Here is a 27,328-nt window from a genome sequence, read left to right as displayed (position 1 = left end):
TTCTGTTTTAGTTCCAGTGAATCCTCTCATCATCCTACAAGACAGCATATGACGTTATACAGCATGCTAGGCTGTGGAAATCTTACCTGTGCTGGGTTTTCCCATTTTTTCAGAAAGTCCTCCTTCGCTTTGGCTAGGAATTCTTTCACTGCAGAGACAAAGAAAAAAGATTTGATGAATAGCTGAGGACACGGGTCTAACGTTGTCACATCGCACACAGCAAAGAGAAGAGGGCTGATTTCAGGGAAAGGTCTGGAGCCACCAGAAGTCAGAGCAACATTTTTTCCAATGCAAGAGAGAAAACGACAGCGGAAGCCTTACTGATGGTACCAGTGAGTGCTCATTTCTGATGAATTGCAGAACCAGAGAGGGATCCTACCTGCTGCAGTTACTTCCATGGGTATTTACTCCTAGTGATAAGGAGCCATACACCTTCAGCACTGGACACTTCCACCAGTGTTAGCAGTGTAATATAAAGAATAAAAACATGCTATGTGTAGACAGGTAGACAAACCGCTTCCTCATCTGCTCACAAACTCCCAGTGATTTGCTAGTCAGTGTAACAGGGACTTTGTCCTCAGAAGTGGAAAATATCAACTGTATGACCCCCTCACCGAGATTTCTCCCAGAGCAATGACACTAACAGGGAACTATACCATGTGTACACAATAAGCAGTGCCACAGGGATGAGTGCCCTCTACAGGTGAAAGAGCACACAACATAACACACGGAAATACAGCAGGTATTCTTGCATTCTATTAAAGTGGACCTGACATCAGAACTTCCTCTCTGCTCTAATAGATAAGCAACAGCATAATAATAAAGAAAAACATTTCTTTGTTACAGCTGATACAAATCCTGTAATAAATCTGCAGTGTGTCTACTTCCTGCTTTCATTGAAGCAGAGAAAGGGTTAACATCCCGTGTGAGGGCTCGTTTCCACTGTTGCGGTGAGGAATCGCCTGGATTCCACCGCGGACGAAATCGCATGCGGATGCGTTTCCGCATGCTGTTTTTCCTGCGATTTCGCATGCGATTTCGCATGACTAAGAGGCAGGCGAATTTAACCATTTCACTGCCTGTGTAAATTTCAATACCAATACATGCGAAATCGCAAGCGAAATCGCGGGGAAAACCGCATGACAAAGCCGCATGCGATTTCCCTATTAATCGCCCGCATTCCAGCCGCACACGAAATCTGACGGCTCTGCCGTGCAGATTTCCCCCGCACACCAAAACGCCCCCCTGCACGATGCATAAGTGGAAACAATCCCATCCACTTGTATTGCGTATGTGAATCCCCATGCGGTGCCTGCATGCGGATTTGCTATAGTGGGAACGTGCCCTTAGTGGTGTCTGCCCAGGACCGCCAAATTTCTTTGCTGATACAGCTGAGAGATAAAATTACACTTGTTATTTGAGGGGGAAATCTCTCTAAATACATACAGGGTGCATTTCTCCATTTTCCTTGTGTCCTGTGCAGGTCCACTTTAAACAGGTATCCTGGTATTCTATTACTCGATTTTCCTGTACGATAAACCAGGATAAATTTTATCAGATCGCCGGAGTATCGATTGTCTTCCACTCTGCTTGATTGATGGAAATTGGAGGATGTCTGGTCCATTCCACCAATTTACTTGATTAGACAGAATGGAAAATATCAATCAATTATAAAGGAATCGGCTACTGTTCAAAATTTGGATCGACGTAGAATCTATTTTTGCTTTCAGAGCACGAAGGTACAATATCGTTCAGATCAATTAGTGAAGTAGAATCGCATAGAATCTCGCTTGTAGCGTGTGGGCCACTAATCGATCGACCTTCAATCAACCACACTGTAAACGATCACCCAATGAAGTCGATCGCTTAATCGCTCAATGGAAAATCGAGTAATGTATGGCTACCTTTATAAAGATGATGTCACTGTCCAATTGTGTCAGTAATCTAGGTAGATTTTTCAGTCCCAGAATAAAAATTCAAGAATGCCTCCTCCTGGATGTACACTGCATTTGTGTAGAATCATTTGTGGCGTTTTAGTGCTGTGTGCAGTGCTACTCCTGAGGAAGTAAAGCATTCCATTCCCGAAGGCTTGCGATTGAAAAATACACCCAAAATTAAAAGGTATCACCTGCAACAACAACTACTATCTATGGCCTGCATAGTGCCTCATACTACTACTACTACCATCAATCATTTAGATGTTTGTAAAACTGAACTGTTAACGTGACCAAGTAATGGAATCAAGTAGGCATGAACGATTTTAGGAAAAGAAAACTGCCCTCTTTCTGACAAAAATAGCAATTTCTGTATACGTAGCCAAGTATAGGTGCCCCCAGTATAGTTTAAACAGCTATAGATGCCCCAGTATAGGTCAGTCAGCTATAGGTGTACAGGTAAGCCAGTACAGGTTAGCCATCCAGATCCCCTTTAGTGCATATAGTCAGATCCCCCTTTAGTGTCTATAGGCAGATTCCCCCCCTTTTAGTGTGTGCGCATACACACACACACACACACACACACACACACACACACACACACACACACACACACACACACACACACACACACACACACACACACACACACACACACACACACACACACACACACACACACACACACACACACACTCCTCTAGTCTTCCCCTCGCCACCATTAGTACCTGCTCTGCTCCCAGCCCCCTCCTCCAGAAAGTCCCGATTCTACTTGCCGCATTTGCCACACCAACGCAGCGAGGGGGATGGGGACTTACTGGAGGAGGGGCCCGGAGCAGAGCAGGTACCAGCGGTGACGTGGGAAAACCACAGGAAACCGGCAACTTTGACGATTTCAAGATAGTCTTGCCCCAGTTGAGATTTCGGTTTAAAAACTTAAAATCATTCAGTCCTACTGTGCATGCACATCACAGTCGCACGTGTATCACTGTCAAAAAAATGATTGTAATTGATTGTAATTCTTAAATTTAAAAAAAATAAAAAATTGTACAGTCTGTGGCCACATTAAGACAGAAGAAAAGATGAGGGCTGGTTCATATAGGTGTCTGAACCAGCTGCCCCGCATCTGGCTCAAGCGCTTTTCTGCAAGCGCGCAGAAGAGCATTTGGTTACCTTCAGTGGCAGTTCCCGCAGTTAGCAGCTGCATCAACAGGAAATGACACAATCGAGCACAGCATTTGCATAAATTACGATTAATGAGTGTGAATCGGTCATAATGGGTGTACTTTTATTTATTTTTTCCTGAAATGTTTTGATTTCTTAACAGTGGAAGAATATTCCCAGATTCAATACAGGGTCACTTTAACGTAAATCCCAATGGAAATAAGAGACACTCCACAGCTTCAGATTGGCGTATGTTTAACTGACGAGCAAACCTTACATGTTATTAGTACTCTGACACTTCCTCAGGCGTACCACCACCCACATCTTACAACTACATAAAGGGAACCTGCAGTGAAAGGAGTGTGGAGGCTGCCATCTTCATTCCCATATAAGCCATGCCATTTGCCTGGCTGTCATGCTGAGCTTTTGATTTGGTTGTTTTTGTTCAATCAAACACCTGCAGCAAGCACACAGCCAAAGCTGTCAGACCAGAGTCAAAGCATCTGCTCTGCCTGCTTATTCTGGGCCAGTGACTTATAAGTAGAGTCCCAGTAAAGCAGAACTCAACTAACCAGCACAAATCGCTGGCGGTACTCAAAGTGGTGAAGGCCAACTTCTTAGGCGGTTTGTGTGCTCTGCTGGGCTTACAGATTGTGTTCTATGGTTGCTCAAAGTTAATATACTTTCAAATACAGTACTGTATTGTAACATTTAATACAGAGTGCATGGTATGTATATGGAGTGGAGTATTGTATTGTAATAGCTAGGCCTATTTTTTAACATTGAGGCCTCTTTTGCACGGACAGTTGATAGGCACGGAAAAGCCTCTCAACTCTTACAATTGCTTACTGCTGCCTGGTAACTGCTTGCTGAGCATACAGTTCAACTGTCCGTGGAAAAGAGGCCTGAGTTTCAAGCAACCAGAAAGCACAGTTATCCAGCATCAGCTGATCCCCCTCAGTGCTGAATAACTGAGACTCTACTGTATTAAGGTGGCCACACACCATTCAATTTTTAAACTTCTTTTCAAATCAATCATTACAATCACTTTTTCTGATTAATTGCAACATTTGAAAAACCTGACTAATATACCACACACTCTCTCACACTAATGAATAATTATTTTTGGAGAACCTGAAAAAGTAACTTGGGTCTATACATAATTTTTTTTTTTTTTTTTGTATGACAATCTACCAAACACCATTCAATGTTCATAAAAATTGGTCAGAAAAATCCACTACTCTGGATCAACATATTTAAAAAGAAAAAAAAAAAAGCCAGGCATGATAAGATTTCTCAAACAGAAGCACTTTCAATCTTCCTGTACAAACAATTGTTTTCATTGAATTGCCATAAAATTGGATGATTTTATTGTATCATGTGTTGCCACCTTTAGGCGCAGAGTATCAGCACAAGTCAGACAATTTTATTGTATCATGTGTGGCCACCTTTGTTTAACCACTTGCCGACCGCCCACAGCCCATGGGCGGCGGCAAAGTGGACGCCTAAAGGACCGCAATACGCCTTCAGGCGGCGCGTCCTTTAGGCATGCCGGGGGAGCGATCGCGTCATTGATGACGCGCGCTTCCCCCGGCAACTGGCTCCGCCCACCCGCCGTAACATCCCGCCGGCCGTACGGAAGCGCCGGCGGGATGTTAACCCCGCGATCGCCGCATACAAAGTGTATAATACACTTTGTAATGTATACAAAGTGTATTATACAGGCTGCCTCCTGCCCTGGTGGTCCCAGTGTCCGAGGGACCACCAGGGCAGGCTGCAGCCATCCTAGTCTGCACCCAAACACACTGATCTGCCCCCCCCCTGCCCACTGATCGCCCACAGCACCCCTCAGACCCCCCCCTGCCCACCCCCCAGACCACCATTTGCACACAATCACCCCCCTAATCACCCATAAATCACTCCCTGTCACTATCTGTCAACGCTATTTTTTTTTTAGTCCCTAAACTGCCCCCTGCTCCCTCCTGATCACCCCCCCACCCCTCAGATTCTCCCCAGACCCCCCCAGACCCTCCCCCCCTGTGTACTGTATGCATCTATCCCCCCTGATCACCTGTCAATCACCCGTCAATCACCCGTCAATCACCCATCAATCACCCATCAATCACCCCCTGTCACTGCCACCCAACAATCAGCCCCTAACCTGCCCCTTGCGGGCAATCTGATCACCCACCCACACCAATAGATCGCCCGCAGATCCGACATCAGATCACCTCCCAAATCCATTGTTTACATCTATTCTCTCCTCTAAACACCCACTAATTACCCATCAATCACCCATCAATCACCCCCTATCACCACCTGTCACTTTTACCTATCAGATGAGACCCTAATCTGCCCCTTGCGGGCACCCAATCACCCGCCAACACGCTCAGATTGCCCTCTGACCCCCCCTTATCAATTCGCCAGTGCATTAATTACATCTGTTCTTCCCTGTAATAACCCACTGATCACCTGTCAATCACCTGCCAATCACCTATCACCCATCAATCACCCCCTGTCACTGCCACCCATCAATCAGCCCCTAACCTGCCCCTTGCGGGCAATCTGATCTCCCACCCACACCATTAGATCGCCCGCAAACCCGCCGTCAGATTACCTCCCAAATGTATTGTTTACATCTGTTATCTTCTCTAAACACCCACTAATTACCCATCAATCACCCATCAATCACCCCCTATCACCACCTGTCACTGTTACCTATCAGATCAGACCCTAAGCTGCCCCTTGCGGGCACCCAATCACCCGCCCACACGCTCAGATTGCCCTCAGACCCCCCCCCCCCCCCTTATCAATTCACCAGTGCATTAATTACATCTGTCCTTCCATGTAATAACCCACTGATCACCTGTCAATCACCTGCCAATCACCTATCACCCATCAATCACCCCCTGTCACTGCCACCCAACAATCAGCCCCTAACCTGCCCCTTGCGGGCAAACTGATCACCCACCCACACCAATAGATCGCCCGCAGATCCGACATCAGATCACCTCCCAAATCCATTGTTTACATCTATTCTCTCCTCTAAACACCCACTAATTACCCATCAATCACCCATCAATCACCCCCTATCACCACCTGTCACTTTTACCTATCAGATCAGACCCTAATCTGCCCCTTGCGGGCACCCAATCACCCGCCAACACGCTCAGATTGCCCTCTGACCCCCCCTTATCAATTCGCCAGTGCATTAATTACATCTGTTCTTCCCTGTAATAACCCACTGATCACCTGTCAATCACCTGCCAATCACCTATCACCCATCAATCACCCCCTGTCACTGCCACCCATCAATCAGCCCCTAACCTGCCCCTTGCGGGCAATCTGATCTCCCACCCACACCATTAGATCGCCCGCAAACCCGCCGTCAGATTACCTCCCAAATGTATTGTTTACATCTGTTATCTTCTCTAAACACCCACTAATTACCCATCAATCACCCATCAATCACCCCCTATCACCACCTGTCACTGTTACCTATCAGATCAGACCCTAAGCTGCCCCTTGCGGGCACCCAATCACCCGCCCACACGCTCAGATTGCCCTCAGACCCCCCCCCCCCCCCCCTTATCAATTCACCAGTGCATTAATTACATCTGTCCTTCCATGTAATAACCCACTGATCACCTGTCAATCACCTGCCAATCACCTATCACCCATCAATCACCCCCTGTCACTGCCACCCAACAATCAGCCCCTAACCTGCCCCTTGCGGGCAAACTGATCACCCACCCACACCAATAGATCGCCCGCAGATCCGACATCAGATCATCACCCAAGCGCAGTGTTTCCATCTATTCTCTCCTCTAAACACCCACTAATTACCCATCAATCACCCATCAATCACCCCCTATCACCACCTGTCACTGTTACCCATCAGATCAGACCCTAATCTGCCCCTTGCGGGCACCCAATCACCCGCCTACACGCTCAGATTGCCCTCAGACCCCCCCTTATCAATTCGCCAGGGCATTATTTACATCTGTCCTTCCCTGTAATAACCCACTGATCACCTGTCAATCACCTGTCAATCACCCATCAATCACCCCCTGTCACTGCCACCCATCAATCACCCCCTGTCACTGCCACCCATCAATCAGACCCTAACCTGCCCCTTGCGGGCAAACTGAACACCCACCCACACCAATAGATCGCCCGCAGATCCGACGTCCGATCACCTCCCAAGTGCAGTGTTCACATCTGTTCTCTACCCTAAACACCCACTAATTACCCATCAATCACCCCTTGTCACTGCTACCTATCAGATTAGACCCCTATCTGCCCCTAGGGCACTCAATCACCCGCCCACACCCTCAGAATGCCCTCAGACCCCAGCCCTGATCACCTCGCCAGTGCATTGCTTGCATCTATTCCCCCCTCTAATCACACCTTGAGACACCCATCAATCACCTCCTGTCACCCCCTAGCACACCTACCCATCAGATCAGGCCCTAATTTGCCCCGTGTGGGCTCCTGATCACTCGGCCAAACCCTCAGATCCCCCTCAGACCCCCTTCCGATCACCTCCCCAGTGCATTGATTGCATCTATTTTCCCCTCTAACCACCCCCTGAGACACCCATCAATCACCTCCTGTCACCCCCCTAGCACTCCTATCCATCAGATCAGGCCCAATACAACCTGTCATCTAAAAGGCCACCCTGCTTATGACCGGTTCCACAAAATTCGCCCCCTCATAGACCACCTGTCATCAAAATTTGCAGATGCTTATACCCCTGAACAGTCATTTTGAGACATTTGGTTTCCAGACTACTCACGGTTTTGGGCCCGTAAAATGCCAGGGCGGTATAGGAACCCCACAAGTGACCCCATTTTAGAAAAAAAGACACCCCAAGGTATTCTGTTAGGTGTATGACGAGTTCATAGAAGATTTTATTTTTTGTCAAAAGTTAGCGGAAATTGATTTTTTATTGGTTTTTTTTCACAAAGTGTCATTTTCCGCTAACTTGTGACAAAAAATAAAATCTTCTATGAACTCGCCATACACCTAACGGAATACCTTGGGGTGTCTTCTTTCTAAAATGGGGTCACTTGTGGGGTTCCTATACTGCCCTGGCATTTTAGGGGCCCTAAACCGCGAGGAGTAGTCTAGAAAACAAATGCCTCAAAATGACCCGTGAATAGGACGTTGGGCCCCTTAGCGCACCTAGGCTGCAAAAAAGTGTCACACATGTGGTACCGCCGTACTCAGGAAAAGTAGTATAATGTGTTTTTGGGTGTATTTTTACACATACCCATGCTGGGTGGGAGAAATTTCTATGTAAATGGTCAATTGTGTGTAAAACAAATCAAACAATTGTCATTTACAGAGATATTTCTCCCACGTAGCATGGGTATGTGTAAAAATACACCCCAAAACACATTATACTACTTCTCCTGAGTACGGCGGTACCACATGTGTGGCACTTTTTTACACCCTAAGTACGCTAAGGGGCCCAAAGTCCAATGAGTACCTTTAGGATTTCACAGGTCATTTTGCGACATTTGGTTTCAAGACTACTCCTCACGGTTTAGGGCCCCTAAAATGCCAGGGCAGTATAGTAACCCCACAAATGACCCCATTCTAGAAAGAAGACACCCAAAGGTATTCCGTTAGGTGTATGGTGAGTTCATAGAAGATTTTATTTTTTGTCAAAAGTTAGCGGAAAATTGATTTTTATTGTTTTTTTCACAAAGTGTCATTTTCCACTAACTTGTGACAAAAAATAAAATCTTCTATGAACCCACCATACTCCAAACGGAATACCTTGGGGTGTCTTCTTTCTAAAATGGGGTCATTTGTGGGGTTCCTATACTGAACTGGCATTTTAGGGGCCCTAAACCGTGAGGAGTAGTCTGGAAATCAAATTTCGCAAAATGACCTGTGAAATCCTAAAGGTACTCATTGGACTTTGGGCCCTTTAGCGCAGTTAGGGTGCAAAAAAGTGCCACACATGTGGTATTGCCATACTCGGGAGAAGTAGTACAATGTGTTTTGGGGTGTATTTTTACACATACCCATGCTGGGTGGGAGAAATACCTCTGTAAATGACAATCTTTTGATTTTTTTACACACAATTGTCCATTTACAGAGTTATTTCTCCCACCCAGCATGGGTATGTGTAAAAATACACCCCAAAACACATTGTACTACTTCTCCCGAGTACGGCGATACCACATGTGTGGCACTTTTTTGCACCCTAACTGCGCTAAAGGGCCCAAAGTCCAATGAGTACCTTTAGGATTTCACAGGTCATTTTGCGGAATTTGATTTCCAGACTACTCCTCACGGTTTAGGGCCCCTAAAATGCCAGGGCAGTATAGGAACCCCACAAATGACCCCATTTTAGAAAGAAGACACCTCAAGGTATTCCGTTAGGAGTATGGTGAGTTCATAGAAGATTTTATTTTTTGTCACAAGTTAGTGGAAAATGACACTTTGTGAAAAAAACAATAAAAATCAATTTTCCGCTAACTTTTGACAAAAAATAAAATCTTCTATGAACTCACCATACTCCTAACGGAATACCTTGGGGTGTCTTCTTTCTAAAATGGGGTCATTTGTGGGGTTCCTATACTGCCCTGGCATTTTAGGGGCCCTAAACCGTGAGGAGTAGTCTGGAAATCAAATTCCGCAAAATGACTTGTGAAATCCTAAAGGTACTCATTGGACTTTGGGCCCTTTAGCGCAGTTAGGGTGCAAAAAAGTGCCACACATGTGGTATCGCCGTACTCGGGAGAAGTAGTACAATGTGTTTTGGGGTGTATTTTTACACATACCCATGCTGGGTGGGAGAAATAACTCTGTAAATGGACAATTGTGTGTAAAAAAAATGAAAAAATTGTCATTTACAGAGAGATTTCTCCCACCCAGCATGGGTATGTGTAAAAATACACCCCAAAACACATTCTACTACTTCTCTTGAGTACGGCAATACCACATGTGTGGCACTTTTTTGCAGCCTAACTGCGCTAAGGGGCCCAAAGTCCAATGAGCACTTTTAGGCTTTACAGGGGTGCTTACAAATTAGCACCCCCCAAAATGCGAGGACAGTAAACACACCCCACAAATGACCCCATTTTGGAAAGTAGACACTTCAAGGTATTCAGAGAGGGGCATGGTGAGTCCGTGGCAGATTTCATTTTTTTTTGTCGCAAGTTAGAAGAAATGGATTCTTTTTTTTTTTCTTTTTTTTGTCACAAAGTGTCATTTTCCGCTTACTTGTGACAAAAAATAATATCTTCTATGAACTCACTATGCCTCTCAGTGAATACTTTGGGATGTCTTCTTTCCAAAATGGGGTCATTTGGGGGGTATTTATACTATCCTGGAATTCTAGCCCCTCATGAAACATGACAGGGGGTCAGAAAAGTCAGAGGTGCTTGAAAATGGGAAAATTCACTTTTTGCACCATAGTTTGTAAACGCTATAACTTTTACCCAAACCAATAAATATACACTGAATGGGTTTTTTTTTATCAAAAACATGTTTGTCCACATTTTTCGCGCTGCATGTATACAGAAATTTTACTTTATTTGAAAATTGTCAGCACAGAAAGTTAAAAAAAATCATTTTTTTGCCAAAATTCATGTCTTTTTTGATGAATATAATAAAAAGTAAAAATCGCAGGAGCAATCAAATAGCACCAAAAGAAAGCTTTATTAGTGACAAGAAAAGGAGCCAAAATTCATTTAGGTGGTAGGTTGTATGAGCGAGCAATAAACCGTGAAAGCTGCAGTGGTCTGAGTGGAAAAAAAGTGCCTGGTCCTTAAGGGTTAGAAAGACTGTAGTCCTCAAGTGGTTGAAGGGATACTGTAGGGGGGTCAGGGGAAAATGAGTTGAACTTACCCGGGGCTTCTAACGGTCCCCCGCAGACATCCTGTGTTGGCGCAGCCACTCACCGATGCTCCGGCCCCGCCTCCGGTTCACTTCTGGAATTTCAGACTTTAAAGTCTGAAAACCACTGCGCCTGCGTTGCCGGGTCCTCGATCCCGCTGATGTCATCAAGAGTGCACAGCGCAGGCCCAGTATGGTCTATGTCTGCGCAGTACACTCCTGGTGACATCAGCGGGAGCGAGGACACGGCAACGCAGGCGCAGTGGTTTTCAGACTTTAAAGTCAGAAATTCCAGAAGTGAACTGGAAGCGGGGCCGGAGCATCAGTGAGTGGCTGCGCCAACACAGGATGTCTGCGGGGGACCATTAGAAGCCCCAAGTAAGTTCAGCTCATTTTCCCGACCCCCCCTACAGTATCCCTTTAAGGGCCGGTTCACACGGACGCTTGGCGGCGTCTACCGTCAAGCGTTCGGGACCCATCGGCTAAACTCTCCCATTCAAGTGAATAGGAGCGTTTAGCATTGCGCGGTTACCGTCGATTGCATAAACGCGGCGTTCTGATCCCGATTTAACGCATCGTTTCGGCCGTCCCTAGAAGCCGCATGCAACGTCCAGGGACGGCTAGCCGGCGCGGCTATATGTCCCCCTGCGGGGACGAGAAATGCCGATCGCGAGAATCTCTGTACCGCCGCCACCGAACGGGACGTCGCGACTTCCTGGCCACCCCAACGCCGCCTGCCGTCCGTGTGAACTGGCCCTAAAGGTGGCCACACATGATACAATTGTTTAACAATTGTTTAAAGAGGAACTCCAGTGAAAATGTACCGTAATAAAAAAGTGCTTCATTTTTACAATAATTATGTGTAAATGATTTAGTCAGTGTTTGCCCATTATAAAATCTTTCCTCACCTTGATTTACATTCTGACATTTATCACATGGTGACATTTTTACTGTTGGCAGGTGATGTAGCTGCTGCATGCTTTTTTTGGCAGTTGGAAACAGCTGTAAACAGCCATTTCCCAGAATGCAGCAAGGTTCACAGTCCGTAAACTGCCAAGAGTACCTGGTACTCAGAATTTCTTTGTGAGAGGGGTTTCACCACAATATCAGCCATACAGCGCCCCCCGATGGTCTGTTTGTGAAAAGGAATAGATTTCTCATGTAAAAGGGGGTTTCAGCTACTGATTGGGATAAAGTTCAATTCTTGGTCGGAGTTTCTCTTTAAAGTGAACCTTAACTGAGAGGGATATGGATGTTTCTTTTTAAACAATACTTGTTGCTTGGCTATCCTGCTGATCTATTTGGCTGCAGTAGTGGCTGAATCACACACCTGAAACAAGCATGCAGCTAATCCAGTCTGACTTCAGTCAGAGCACCTGATCTGCATGCTTGTTGGTTCAGCAGGAGAGTCAGGCAACTGGTATTATTTAAAAGGAAAAATCCATATCCTTCTCAGTTTAGGTTCCCTTTAAAGAGGATAAAGATGGCATCTTCCGTATTCCTCTCACTTCAGGTTCACTTTAATGGAACTCCTCAAGAGGCAGCTCCCACCCACTGTGTAATTAACCCTTTGCAGTCCATATGTGAATAGGCCATATAAAAAAATCCAAAGACTGGGCACGACACAGTCTACCCTGCACAAGTCAGTGGAGTAGTCTGCATACCTTTCCTGCGATACACATTCTTTCCTAGAACAAAATTATAGAAAAAAAGACCAAAACATTTATAACTTGTGTGCATTCATGCCCCTATGGCTAACACAATCCAGTCTTCTATCTACTCCACTTCCTTTCAGTGTGGTATAGAATTCCCATCATCCGCTATTTTCAGGGGTTACACAAGGTCCAATGCCAGGCAGATCAGCTGGGTGACAGAATGGCCCAAATCAGCAACGTGTCTTATTACAGGTATATTACACATCCCATGTCTCTCTAGACGGAGAGTAGTGGTGCATTATGGGAAACAACGGTTGATTACTTACAGCTGAATGATCGCAAATACTTTCTGTTTTAAGAATGCAAATTATACTGATCATAGCTTTTTAGTGTTACAGATTACCCAGCAAGCTCATGGTGAACCTGAACTCCTATGAGTGCGCATGGGGCTGAAAGGGATCAATTAATAACAGGACTGTGGAGTCAGAGTTGGAGTCGGAGCAATTTTGGGTACCAGAGTTGGAGTCGGAGGTTTCATAAACAGAGGAGTCGGAGTCGAGAGTTGGATGATTTTGTACCAAATCCACAGCCCTGGTAAGTATCAGACTAAGAAGTCAGAGACATTTTGGTTATCTAGAGTTGGAGGTTTCATAAACGGAGGAGTCGGATGATTTTTGTACCAACTCCACAGCCCTGCATACTAATATGCTATGTAAAGCAGAATTTTGCCTTGTTAAAACTTTTTTTATAGATCTACATATGCACAGAGGGAGATAATGGTTGCTTGGCAGTTGGAAACAGAAGTTATTTTCCACAAAGCAACAAGGCTCCCACAGTGTGATGTCAGGACCTGGGTCCTGCTATCACACTGCGGGTGGGGTTTTCACCACAATATCAGCCATATAGACCCCCTGATGATCTATTCGAGAAAAGGTAAAGATTTCTTGTGGGAAAAGGGATATCAGCTACTGATTGAGACAAGGTTTAATTTTAGTTAAGTTCCTCTTTAAAAGGGCACTATGGCGAAAAATTGTAAAATTTAAAAAAGGTGCAAACAAACAAATAAGTAGTAAGTTTTTTCCAGAGTAAAATGAGCCATAAATTACTTTTCTCCTATGTTGCTGTCACTTACAGTAGGTAGTAGAAATCTGACAGAAGTGACAGGTTTTGGACTAGTCCATCTCTTCAAAGGGGAGTCTCAGCAAGGCTTTTGTTCTTTATAAAGGTATTCCCTAAAAAGGATTTAAACAATGATGCTGGCCAGCTTCCCTGCTGGCTACACAGATTTTTGGCAGTTGAACACAGAAACTGTCATTCACTAAGTGCCTTTGAAAATAAATAAATCCCTAAAAATCCCCTATGAAGAGATGAACTAGTCCAAAACCTGTCGCTTCTGTCAGATTCCGACTACCTACTGTAAGTGACAGCAACGTAATTTATGGCTCATTTTACTCTGGAAAAAACGTACTTCTTTACATGTTTGCTCATATTTTAAATTTTACAATTTTTCACCATTGTGCCCCTTTAAGTTTGAAAAAAAAAAAAAAGTTATTCAGGGTGAGAAACAGTATTTGTGATTTAATGAAAGACTTCTGTTTCCTGAGAGCGAATTAATGTGCCCAGATTCACTCCATGGCCCTTTAATGTAGAGGGTATCTTAGCATTCACAACATGTTACCTAGCTTGAAGGCACATAACTTTATTGTGCTTTATAAAATAATTACCCTGCTGCTGAAGTATGCTGCTAGCCTGTTTGTTGGCCATGTGATCACACTGCGATCCGGGCATCGCTCTTTACCGAGGCATAAGGGGTGATATGAATGCAGTTACATTATAGAACAGCAACCCTGAGAGAAGTCCTCTACACAAGTACCAGACTGGACAGTCCCACGTGTGCAGCACAGCACTATACAATTCTATAGTCATGACTACACAGAATGCAGATTCGATGCCTCAGGCAAATGGGATTTTATTAGCAGATCATAAGAGTACGAGGCTCTGGGAGGCCTGGAGCAGAGAAATGTACACAGAAATCAAGCAAAGGACTGTGCTGCAGAATAAACAGAGTGAAAGGAGTCATTTGTTCATGGAAAGCTTATCATATGGGACAGAAGATATATGCTGGCTCAAGGCGATGGTACAGTAGCCAGAGGAGGTAAACACCCCATATGGAGGCACTAATCACTCTCTGGACTTCACAGGCAGAGACATATCTCACTGCTCACTGAGCCAACACAGACCTGCTAACCACACTGGCAACTGCCTGACTGCGGAATGCATACCAAGAGGTCAGGATTATTTCTGTTGTGAGAATTTTTGTAAAACCAGAACTATATTAAAAATCTGTTATCACATTTTTAATTTGTATTGTTTTGAGTGCTACCTACTGCTTTTCTTGGCCGGGTCTGTAAGTTCAAGAAAGGTTTAATTTTGCCTTGTACCAATAAAATAGATCCCTAGAGATCAATGGGTCACCAAGTCTGGGGACTTTGAGTAAGTCTCCAAGATTACAGAAGCAAAGGACAAAAGAAGTGAGAGCCAGAGTTATACAGATTACCCATCAAGCTCATGGTGAAACTGAACTCCTAGGAGTGTGTAACGGACTACAAAGGACCAAAAGGCCCGCTTAGGGCCTATTTTCACTAGCACGCGTTCGAATCGCGTCCGGAAATCCGCATCAGTTTTTAATATCGCATATGCGTTTTCATGCGAAAATTCGCATTGCGATTTGAAAAGTGCCTAGCAACATCAAGTCATGTGTACTGCCCAGCAACTCATTAGTATAATTAATTTGGAAATGATGCTGTGCTTGCTGGGTAAATCCGTGTTTGTAACGCGGATATTATGCGGCCCCATTGACTTACCTTATTATGATCGCATCCAGATCGTACCTGCATGCGAAAAAAATGCAGCATACCATCCAGATTTTTTTCTGCCGCGCATCGCGTCCAAAAATTTGCATTGGACGGAAATAGCTCTATTCACAAACATGTGTTGCATTCTGGATACGGAAATTCGCATCCAGAATCCGCCTGTAGTGGAAATAGGCCCGTACTAAAATGCTATGCAAAACAGAAATGTACCTTCTTAAAACAGAAGGTATCTGGGATTATTCAGGTTAGAGTGAGCATATGAGATCTCCCATCATACATCACCTTTTCTTCAATTGTGGAGAATGTAAGTAACTGTAGAAGCTTTGGCAGGTTTTTATTTCTGCCCAAGTATGACGTAACCTCCCCAATGTGAACAAATCCAGAGCTAAAAATAACTTCTACACTACTAAACCTTATGTGCCAATTTTACCGGAAACAAATGAATAGGTTTTAGCTGAATTTATGCCGGCCATAAACATTTTAGTAGCAACGGTTTAATAGAACTTTAGTTTACAAAAAGAGTTTATTGAAATTCGACAGACAGCCAAGGTTATTGAATTGACAGTGGTGTCACATAATAGGCATCATGGATACGGGAAGTAATCTAGCAATAAAATAATCTTCACAAGTGCATAATGTCCATTAATACTGTAGATGACAAAGTTGGCCAGAAACGGTTGATCAAATAAAATAACACGACTTACAAAAGAAAACCTTGAACAAAAACATTTCCAGTGTATTACCCAGATGTTATCATAAAAACAGAAAAAGTAATAAAGGGTAAAAAAAAAAAAAATTAGACCTAGGTGGACTACTAGAATTTTGCATCCTAAATGTAGACCATTCCATTCAATCAAATTGGAATTTATCACTAGAGGGGGAGAAAATATGACTAGAGGAGGAGGAGTACGATAATATGACTAGAGGAGGAAATAACCTGTCAGTTTCGAACAACACATCCAATCTTTGCTCAAACTGTGAGACGAGGGGAACTGAAGGTTTTCTGGTTGTAAGCTATGACCCATCCGGTTGTAAGCTATCACCCATTGGGCTGCCAAGATGCTTGCAGTGTACAAACATTTAAAAGCACTGAGGACCTCTGGAGAGCTGGCATACAGGAGGGCCTGGGCAAGGCTCTGAGATTGAAGTAGTTTGCCTAAAGATGTCCCATACACTCTTCCAAAAGGCCCGAGCGGTTGGACAGTCCCAAAAATGAGGACGCTGCCTGTTAAACCTCCTCCTAAGGCAGTGGGAATCTTTCTCCTAAGGCGGGGGGTTTACCACCTTGTTAAAACTTTAAAAGCCCTCTGTTAAACAAAGGGGAAGGAGAGGTTTGAACCCTATCAAACATCAGGAACCATTGTTGATGTGTAAAAGTGGTCCCCAGCTTAGACCGCCAGTTCTGCAAGTACTTGGGGCGTGGACCTGCTGAGGACTCCATCATATCTGTGTAGAAACAGGAAATAGCTCTTCTGCCAACCAAGCCATGCTCACATAACCTGCCAAAAGTAGGCTAGTTATTAATCCTTCTGCCAAGGCTCCAGCTTTTTAAGAAGTGACGTATTTGTATGCAATATCTCTCTCTCAGAGCGGACGAAGAAGTCATATTGAAAATGTATCTGCGGTTTAATGGCACTATAGAACGGAACAAATCTATACAAAACCAAATTGACAAGTTAAAGGGTACCTGAACTCAAATTAAAAAACAAACAACAAAAAAAACCAGATGTTTACCTCAGTAGCAGGGAGAGTCCAGAGGCTTCCCCAATCTTCCTGCAGCCCTCTGCTCCAGTGATGGGCGCCTCTAAGCAAATTCAACAACACTAAATATGCTGCTTGTAGCCGCGCTCCCCTCCGTGTACAAGCGTGGCTGTGCTATGGGAGTATGGGCCACGCCTGTGCAATAGCACAAAGCCACTCATGCGTGGCTTTTTCCTCTGTGCACAGCACAAGCGCAGCCTGTACTTGCAATAAAGTGCAGTACAACCACGCTCGTACACAATCACGATCAAAAGTGTCCCGGATGGCAATGGAGGGGTTAAGGAGGATACAGCAATCCTATGAAGCATCCAGAGGATTCCCTCGATTGAGGCAAAGATTATTTATTTATTTTTTATTATTTAGGATTGCTTTAAGAAAACCAACAAACAATGAATTCAAACTGTTCCATCAAATGGATGTGCTGCAAAAAACTTAGATCTAACTGTATAGATAAGTCATTAATCTAAAGGGTTTTGTTTTACATTCTTGGCATTGTTCCTGACTCCTTATGGCCATAATGGTGCATCTTAATCCCATTGAAAGTGGCTAAGGTGGACCATATATCCAGCAACCTCAAGAGGCACAATAGATTTAGAGTGAACCGAATGTGTCCAAATGTCGAAAAAATAAGCTATGATTACACCCGCCCCTTCACCCCTCACTAAGCTGCTCCCATTGGTCAAATATCAGCATCTCTAGTCATGTGATTTTGGTAATAAGATTAGTGAGAGCCAGTTGAGTGCGATAGTCAGATCAGGTAGTGTCAATTAACGCCGCTCCTGCAATCAATTATTTTTTATCTTCTGGTACACTTTAAACCATTTCCGTTTTGATTTTTAGACTCTTTATTCACTCTAAACCATTCTGCACAAATTCCACGTCGGGTTATATTGGTATGATAACACAGAGATGCATCCCTGCAGAGTAGAAAATACAGAAAGAAAAAAGTCGAGAGGACCTTTCCAGCCCCTCGCTAAAGATCAGCAGGACTGTCAGGCAACTGGTATTGTTTAGAAATAAATAAATAAATATGGTGGCCTCCATATTCCTCTCACTTCAGGAGGTTTCCTTTAAAAGAAAAAAGTCCAGCCTGAAGTAGAGTGAGGACAATCTGGGGCAAATGATGGTGTAAAGAAGTCCCAAGGAGACTGAATGTTATCGGAGGAACATAATGCCTTTCTGTTCTACGTGCCACCTGTTCCCCTACCCCAGATGTCTCTGCTGGCAGATGGAGAGCAGAACCTGCGCTGGCACACCCGGCTGTGAGGACACGGAGGAGGAAGTAGGAAATATTCAGCACTTCCAGGATCACAGGGTGTTGAGGAAACATCATTGTACAGTGGTGCGGCCGTGTCTGCCGATTGTTCAGCTGCGGTGCTGACACCTCATGAAGGATGGCTGCATGCTCCATTAACAACTGTGCATGTCTGAGGATCAAACTGCAAAATCAGTTAACCCTTAGCATGCTGGCATGAAAACTTAAGGCCAGCCAATCATCCAGGAACCAATCCCTACAGCCAAGTTAAAGGTGGGGGTCTTTGTTACAACAGAATACATTCTCTTGCATAGTGACATACACAGCACAGATCTCTCCCAGTGTTAGTTTGTGTCTTAACATGTATAATGCAAACATGCAAGCATTTTGTGCATCAAATTTCTCGAAAGATTAGGAGCACATATCCTGTTGCCCTCTCTTGGGACAGCAAACTAATCCCACAAGGGAGCATCAAAATGCATTCATGTGTACCATGCACATGACAGTGTAAGCTGTGAGCATGTTGACAATAGTCACTGAGAGGGGAAGAAGGAGTGCAACTGGATTAAACCTTGGCCACAAGGGTCAGTTACAAATAAAAAACACAAAATCTAAACTTATCACCTCAAGTTAGGAAATTTAAATACATAATAAGGGAGGTGCCAAAGTGGGTGTGGCCAACAACAAAAATCAGTTAAGCCTTTGCATACTCGCATGCAAAATGCAGTAAATATGCTATAGGGTCAGAGTTAAGACCCCTATGAATTCTGGGGAACCTCTGCTCGGTGTATGCGATTATGCAAGAGAATGTATTCTTTGGTAATAAAGACCGTCTTTTAAACTTAGCTGTAAGGCTAGTATTGGCCGTGTTCTCCCCAGAATTTTTTTTCCAGCTTGGTGACATAAAAAAGTAGCCAGGTGGGGCACAACCTGGGGAATACAGGGCCGGCACAACTCTGCTTACAGCATAGGAGGAGGATCAGGAGGCGAGCCGCTGACAACTGGGTGCTCCCCAAAATTAGCCGGGTGGAGAACCCGGCTAAAAGAGCCTGGGGAGAACACTGATTAGTTCCTGGAAGATTGGTTTTAGCAACATTTTTCATGGGAATGTGCAAAGGGTTAACTGATTTTGCAGGTTTGTTGGCCACACCCCCTTTGGCACCTCAATTCCGACTTTATTTAAATGTCCTAACTTGAGGTGATGAGCCAGGATTCCGTGTTTTTTCTTGAGGACGGAACTGCACAGAAAATTTTAACTCTTTAATAGATTAGATGCTTGATTGAACAAAACCATCAGACTAAACAATTACCTATAAAAAAAACAAAAACAAAACAAAAAAAAACACAATTTCTCACAATCAATTCTGACCATAAAAAAAAAAAGTTGGTTTGGAATTGATCTTACAAAAGCAGTTTTTTTTTTATTTATGAAATGTGGGCGGGAGAAGCAGGCAATTGACGGCCTCCTGGCTTTGCACTGCACCGAGTTGGTGGCCTCCAGAGTGATTTTCTGCTGAAATCTGATCAATATCAAGTTAAACAAGTCAGTAAACTGATTGATTTAGATCAATTGATTTTCATTCAAGGAAATACCGAGGCTTTGATGGATTAAAGGACACCTGAAGTAAGATAATTATGGAGATTGATTATATGTATATTCCCTTTAAACAATGAATACTTCCTGGCTGTCCTACTGATCATAGACCCTGAACAAGCATGCAGATCAGTAGAGAAAACTGGATTTTGTTTACATCTAACAGTCTATATTCATCTTCAGATGAGAACTCACATTAAGGTTCATATACACAAGCAACTTTTTCACACGACCAGATGACATGACCGTCCAAACATCCAGGCGATTGCACAACTTGTATTTTCTGCGCACTAACCATTTGCATGCTGAGCACGCAAGCGAACAACCGTCTGCACAATAAGGCCGCATTCAAAACAAGTACAAGTCGTTCAGGCGACTTTTACACACAGGGCTGTATATAGTCGGTACAAAAATCATCCGACTCCCTAGTTTATGAAACCACCGACTCCGGCTTCAGGTACCCAAAATTGCTTGGACTGACTCCACAGCCCTGTTTACACATGTGGACAACTGCACAATATCAGTCCAACAATTGTGTTAATTGAACTGCCCGTTGGATTGGGTAAACCGCCTGTTATCACATGCCCAACTATCATTCAACAGACCAAGTTTGACCGATAGCTGGGTTGAAAAGTTGCACATGTGTACAAGCCTTTAGGGAGGTTAGCAAGACCACAAGCACACTCTGCAACAAGATTATCATTGTGGTCAGCAGAACAGCAATGCTATAGGTAGACTGAGAAGATTACAGTCATTGTTCCTCCTGCCCTGCGGCTCATATTTACTAAGGGGGCCTTTATGAATTTGTACTGATATGAAGCCAAATTTGCCTTGCAAAGCAGCTGCCTCTCATGAAACACCTCATTTGTGGCGGGTTTTCTTGGACTCTGGTCACATGAGCGAGCGCTACATACTGTGACAGGTTCCCATTGGTCTATGATTGATTCACGCAAATAGTGTGGGGAAACCAGCAGAGACAACAGTTTTAATGGGTTGATTCTTATTTCTGCCTCATACTCTAACGTGACTTGTGAGGTGAGGGTCTGTGAGGAGATGAATATATCCCCCCCCCCCCCCCCACTGAGGCATGTGTAAGCTGGAAGAGGTTACAGAAAATACATGAACGGGGCTTATTACTGGGGAAGTGCTGTGGCCCCCAGCTTCCTTTTTACCACAAGCCAAACATGACTTCCTAAATTTTATACCCTTGTTTCCCCCTTCTCAGTGATAAACCGCCCTTTCGCCCAACCATTAAAGGGACACCGAGCAGTGCGGAAACTATGGAAAGATGCATATCATTTTAAAGCTCTCTTTCTCCGCTTTCTGGCGACACCTAAATAGTCACCCTATGCCTTTTAGTTTTCTCTATTTTCGCGATCGAAATTGCGGCCGCGGCAATTTCAATCGCGAAAATAGTGAAAACTAAAAGGCGTAGGGCGACGATTTATATATCATTGGAAAGAGGAGAAAGAGAACTTTAAAATGATATGCATCTTTTCATAGTTTCCGCACTGCTCGGAGTCCCTTTATAGCCCCTTTGAACGCCCTCTGCAGCAAAGGCAATCTGTGCCCCCTTCCTCTGTGACTAGTGCCATCTCCCTTAGCAATTCAGGTCTCTCTCTCTCTGTGCCTTCACTCTGGATTCAATGTGCTCTGTGTCCCAGCCCTCTCATATAGTGCACTTTGCCCCCACCACACCTCTCCCAATTAGAGTTGTTTTACATTAGGTCCACTGCTGGGCTGTTTTCCTGAGCTGCTAATACCTTTAAAATGGCCGCAAGCAAATTTTGGAGCAGGGTGTAGCTTGAAAGACGGCTCACCATGCTTCTGCTGAAGTTTGGAGCCGTGATAAATATGTTGTCACACCAGATTTTTAATCTTTACTGCATGCTGCGTTTTTTCCTCAGTTTTTCTATTGATTGTATTCAGGGAAAAATCGGAATTGCAAATCGGAAACTGAATCGCAAAACGGATTTGCAGTGTGTAAGGTCGCTTTCAAAATCGGACAGTTCCTCCGTATTACTAAGTGCGTTTGTGACTCACTAAAAGCGGCCATACACTGTTTGATCTGCTACCAGCTCAACCATCAAATAGATCGAGCGTCTGTGCCATGTGACCCCATCATATGTAGAGAGGTTGATGAGGCAGCCAGGACCCCAGCAGCGGGAAGGTGAACCTTCAACACTGCACATGAGCATAGGACACACATATACACGAGGAGGGGGCGGGGGGGGCACTCTATTGAGCCCTTGCGACTGAGATTTTCCATCATTCTTGATCAACCCTATCGGCCGATTTCAGACGGTTGAAAGATCTATCGGGCAGCCATGTTATGGTACAATTCTAATTCTAACCAATAAAATTATTGGACCGAAAGGTGAATGGGCTCGCGAAATTGAATAATGAACCAGAAGCCTTATGCTGGGCATACACGGTTCGATTTTGGGCCATTTAGATGGCTCGATAGATAATTTCCGACATATCTGATCTCCCGCCCTATCATTTTCGCCACTCGCTTTGTGATAGCAGTGAATGGAAAAAAGATAAGAAAAACAAGTGGAAGATAAGAGAATCGACTGCAGAATCGAACGGCGAAACGATCGAACGGGAGAATAGAGCGGCAAAAACGAGCCGTGTATGCCAAGCATTACACAGAAAACGGTTTTACCATTTATCTTGTAAAATATACCTCTAATACATTAAAAATCCTTAACGCACCAATCACCTCTACCCTTTCCACAACATTATACATGAGATAAAGGACAGGTCCCCTTTAACAGCTGGTATGACTGCTACTTTCCACAGTGCGGACCAGCACACATTCTTATATCTGGAAGTGGCTTATGACCTGATAAACGCTGGCGACCTCCGTGCTGTAAGGACAGGGAAGGACAAATAGGATTTGTAGTCGCTGGCAGAGAGGAAACAGCGTTCTCCTGAGCAGCATGGTGAGTGAGGTGCCTTATTCTGCTACAAATTCAGTGCAATAGGCCCGCTCCTTCCTGCTTCTCTCAGAATGCCACAGAGATAAGGCCGGCGACAACACTACCTCCACACAAGGTCCCGCAAGGTGACACAGGCTGAGCACAAAGCGGCTGCCAAACACAGGATAAAGAGTCTAACAGACTCAAGTCTGCTCTCATCAACAGATACACACTGGGAGACAGGAAAACTATTAAGCAACCGCATTACATAAGCAGAGGCCACGCCTCCTGGCGGCACACAAGAAAACCGGTTATGCCAGCTGTGCCCATTCTGAGTTAGGGTGTGAGGGGGTATTATACTTATTAATAGACAAAATATAACTGTGGATCCTTGTTCCAGTATAATAACAGGCACAAAACACTGTCATTAGGAGATGAGCCATTTATTTTGCATTATGCAACATCTGTCTCTGTCCCCAGAGAAGCTCAGTCTATATCCCTGACAGAAAACCTACACAGAGAGTAGTGCCAGCGAGGCCAATTATCATCAACCATAGTCAGCAGTGCTGGGGCAAGGTTCTTTAGCAACCGAGGCAGAGATGTCAAAATGCACCCCCCTCCCCAAATTGTGCCCACCCCTGTATATTCACATAATGAGACGCGCCAATTAGAATCCAGCTTGAAGCGGCACTGGGGAGAAGAAGCGGAGATAGCAGGGCAACCTGTAGGAGAGTTTTACACTCGATCCTCTAATTGCTAGGGTGGCATTCAGGGTATGTACACTCTAGGAGCCCTCACAGCTCTGCACCAAAACAAAGTTTCTCAGTTGAAAACCAAATATGGTGGTCAAGCACAGGGGAGCATTGTGTATTCAGGATAACTCCCTCGGCAGTAAACCGCGAGAGTCCATTTGCCACTGCATTAGCTCACTACTGCAGCATGGCCAGTATGACAGACACTGATCTGCAGCGACTGTGGAGTGGGTCTGCAGATAGTGGGGCAACACGCTTGCAAAAAAAAAATTGCACTTCCAGTTAATGAAGATCATGAGAGAACGCACCAATATTCTGCAAAATCACAGCAGCCTTTGTTCACTTCTACAAAATACCGTCTTGGGGATTCTTAAGTCTTAAAAACGCATGGAGATTCTCAAGCAGGGCAACAGTTTGTTGAGCACGCTAGAACGCCTTATATACATGGTAGATGGTTCTCGGCCTAGGGGCTAGTGGGGAGTAAATCTATTCCGGAAGCGCTTTATTTGGGCGCAGGGAGAAGCTGGCTCAACCTGCAATAGGTAATCTCAGGGAATATAAATTACACACACACACACACACATATATATTATATATATATATATATATATATATATATATATATATATATATATATATATATATATATTCCTCCACTGTTTACCCAATTGGTTTGTGCGTGCAATTCAGGGTCCGGCCACTGCCGACACCCAATGATTTTATTGTGGTGACCAAATTGGGGCACCTCAGCTTCAAATCTAGCATGTGCCCAGTGCCCCCTCCCCAAATCCTATCACCGCTTTGGAGAGCAATCTCCCCGCTGGGTCATACCAACCGAGCGCACAGTTCCTTGTAAGGTACCATGCCAACAGATCTTTTCCCCTGTGTTTTTTTTTTTTTAATTCAAAACTTTTTTGAAACCATTGAATACAGCAATGCGTCCATATAGATCAAAAGTGCACAATTACATATAAAAGCAAACAGCTATTCAAAAAATGAAAGGCACAGGCTCCAAACCAGATCCAAAAAGAACAGCCATATTACATTGACATACTGAGAGTGGCCGGGTAAAGGTTGTCCATGGGGGTGAGGTGGCATCTCTAGGTGCCCAAATTTCCGGGTGCCCTTTTTCTGATGTATGAGCTGTGTTAGTGTGGAGAAACACTTCTCTAGGACATTCAATAAAACACAGCTTTTATTGCTCATCACACACAGCGGATTATTAAACGTGCCCCACAGTTACTCACTGACCCATGCTGAGAATGAATAAGTGTAAGGTGAAAGGTCAGAGTGCATCCTGTGAGGATCGCCACACTTTATCAAGACTGTTTACACAGGTGACCAATAGTAAACACTTCAGAAACCGAATCAGATTTAACGAAACCACTAACTAAACAACATCCTTTCAGCAAGGTTACTAGCGGCTGATCTGCTGCCCTTGCGACGCCCTGTACAGTTCCAGCAGTCCACAACACAGGGCGTGCTGCCACATTGGCTTAAAGCACACCTGCAGTAAGAGGGATACGGAGGGTGATATTTCATTTTAAACAATGCACATTGCCTGGCAGTCCTGCTGATCCTCTGTCTCTAACACTTTTAGCTATAGACCCTGAAGAAGCATGCAGATCAGGTTTTGCTGACTGAAGTCAGACTGGAATAGCTACGTGCTTGTTTTTCGTGTGATTCAGACACTACTGCAGCCAAAGAGATCAGCAGGATAGCCAGGCAACTGGCATTGTTGAAATAAATATGGCAGCCTCCATTTCCCTCTCAGTCCAGGCGTCCTTTAGAGCAGAACTGAAAAAAAAAAATCAAGAGGAAGCCGCTATATTGCGGGCGCGAATTGCGATGGCTGACGGGAGGGGGGGGGGGGGGGGCAGTGGTGGTTGGGGGTTGCCATGCTCCACACCTCTCCTGACCCATTTTTCCATCACCCTTGGTAAGCCCCAGCCATTTCTTTTAGTGTGTCTTGCACTGTCTTCAGCACTCTCTTTCTTTCCATTGCCTTTACCAGCACACTTTCCTTATCCCTTCTGGGTCCTATATGTTGGGTATGTTGGGTTTCTCCACACTGTTTACATTGTGATCATTTTTATATTTTTTGCACTTTACTCTTGCTTGTTTATATCCATTTTTTGTAGCTGTGTATACTTTCTATACAGCTGTGGTTTACTGTATTGCATTTATCCAAGGAGTGTGTGTGTGTTGGGGTTTTTTCAGTCATCCAGAACCGGCAGTATTTATTAATTATTGTTCATATTCCAATATTACCGGATTGTCTGCATGGTCACCCTTATGTTTTTAAGTGGTTTTTATTACAGTTTTTTGAATAAAGACAATTTGATACTTTGACCCTTTGGAGTGGTGCGTTATTTTTAAAGGAAACTTCCTGTTTGTTGCTGGGATCGTTCACACTCCCGTCACCGGGGGCATACTGAGCAGTAGAGATGTTCTCTTACTGCGCAGGACGCTCCAGGCCACAGGATACGCATGGCCAGGGCGCAGTGGACATCAACTTAGAGGTCGGCTTCCACTGCATGAAGAAAAGTGATCCGCGGTGAGGGAATAAAGGATTATTTTGAAATGGAGTGGGCACAGGTCGGCTGCAGGAGGCTGGCAGAAGCCCCTGGTAAGTGAAAGTTTTTTTTTTAAAGATACTTCAGTTCCGCTATAAAATCTCTAGTTCTACCCCCACTACTTTCACCACTAGGGGCAGTGTAAAAACCCATAAGAACAATCCAGGTAGGGAACAAAGCCAAGAACTACAGCAGAAAATCTGACGGAACACTCTAAAAGATCAGAGAGCACCAAAATTTCAGGTGAGACCCAATAGATTCCATTTAAAAAAATGTAATGTTTCTGGATGGACTGATCCACTAAGGCTAAGCCATGCAGTCTAATAGAAGGCCTATTATGCCCACATTTTCTAAAGCTATCTGAGTAATGGGAGACCAACAAGTTTCCCACTGCAACTACTTAATGTATTGTTTGGATTTCTGAAAGTTTTGTAACGTGTTATTTGTGCCGTAAGAGGCCTCCACAGCAACGCACATCAGTGTGTGACAGGCAGGGACATCAGACAGCACAGAATGTTCTGACAATGCACTACTGTATGCATTAGAGCACAACAGAGAGTTGCCCCATGTAACAGTTGACTAGGGCAGCACTGCCAGCAATGCAGATGCCATGTGTTTGTGTATAACGCAGAGCGATGTGATCGTGTGCCCCAAGAGAGTGCAACTGGCAGTTGATATAAGCTTAGACAATGGATGCTATTGCTAGCTTATTTATACAGCCTAGATGCCAGACCTGAGGTTTTTCTGTTATTGTTATTTCTCAGTTGGGTTTGGATTTTACCCACAATTACTTCTCCAGTTTTCTGGATGAATGCCAGCTTGCCAAGACAGTATATTCCTACCAAACACTTAGGCCTAGTTCACAGTGCTCAGTTGGGTTGCAGAATAATTCTGCATGTCAACTCACTGGCCGTACAATTCTATGGGCCTGCTCACTGTACTGCTCTACAACTGATTGCATTACTCTAACACGCAGCATGCAG

General features: G+C 44.4%; 1 protein-coding gene across 5 annotated transcripts in view; it reads right to left on the bottom strand.

Moving 5' to 3' along the window:
• LOC137562814 (cAMP-dependent protein kinase catalytic subunit alpha) overlaps nucleotides 1-27,328 on the bottom strand; it is a 120,271-nt gene that overhangs the window by 24,648 nt on the left and 68,295 nt on the right. For 4 of the 5 annotated variants that reach the window (XM_068274529.1, XM_068274530.1, XM_068274528.1 and 1 more), the window contains one exon: nucleotides 87-148. In XM_068274529.1, coding sequence (XP_068130630.1) covers nucleotides 87-148 — 62 coding nt within the window. Of the gene's footprint in view, nucleotides 1-86; nucleotides 149-379; nucleotides 414-27,328 lie in introns of those variants that run through there. The other variant, XM_068274532.1, reaches the window with a different exon arrangement.

The sequence above is a fragment of the Hyperolius riggenbachi genome, chromosome 3 (assembly GCF_040937935.1).
Source record: "Hyperolius riggenbachi isolate aHypRig1 chromosome 3, aHypRig1.pri, whole genome shotgun sequence".
In the NCBI taxonomy this organism is placed as follows: domain Eukaryota; kingdom Metazoa; phylum Chordata; class Amphibia; order Anura; family Hyperoliidae; genus Hyperolius; species Hyperolius riggenbachi.
This window is presented reverse-complemented; position numbering and strand designations above follow the sequence as displayed.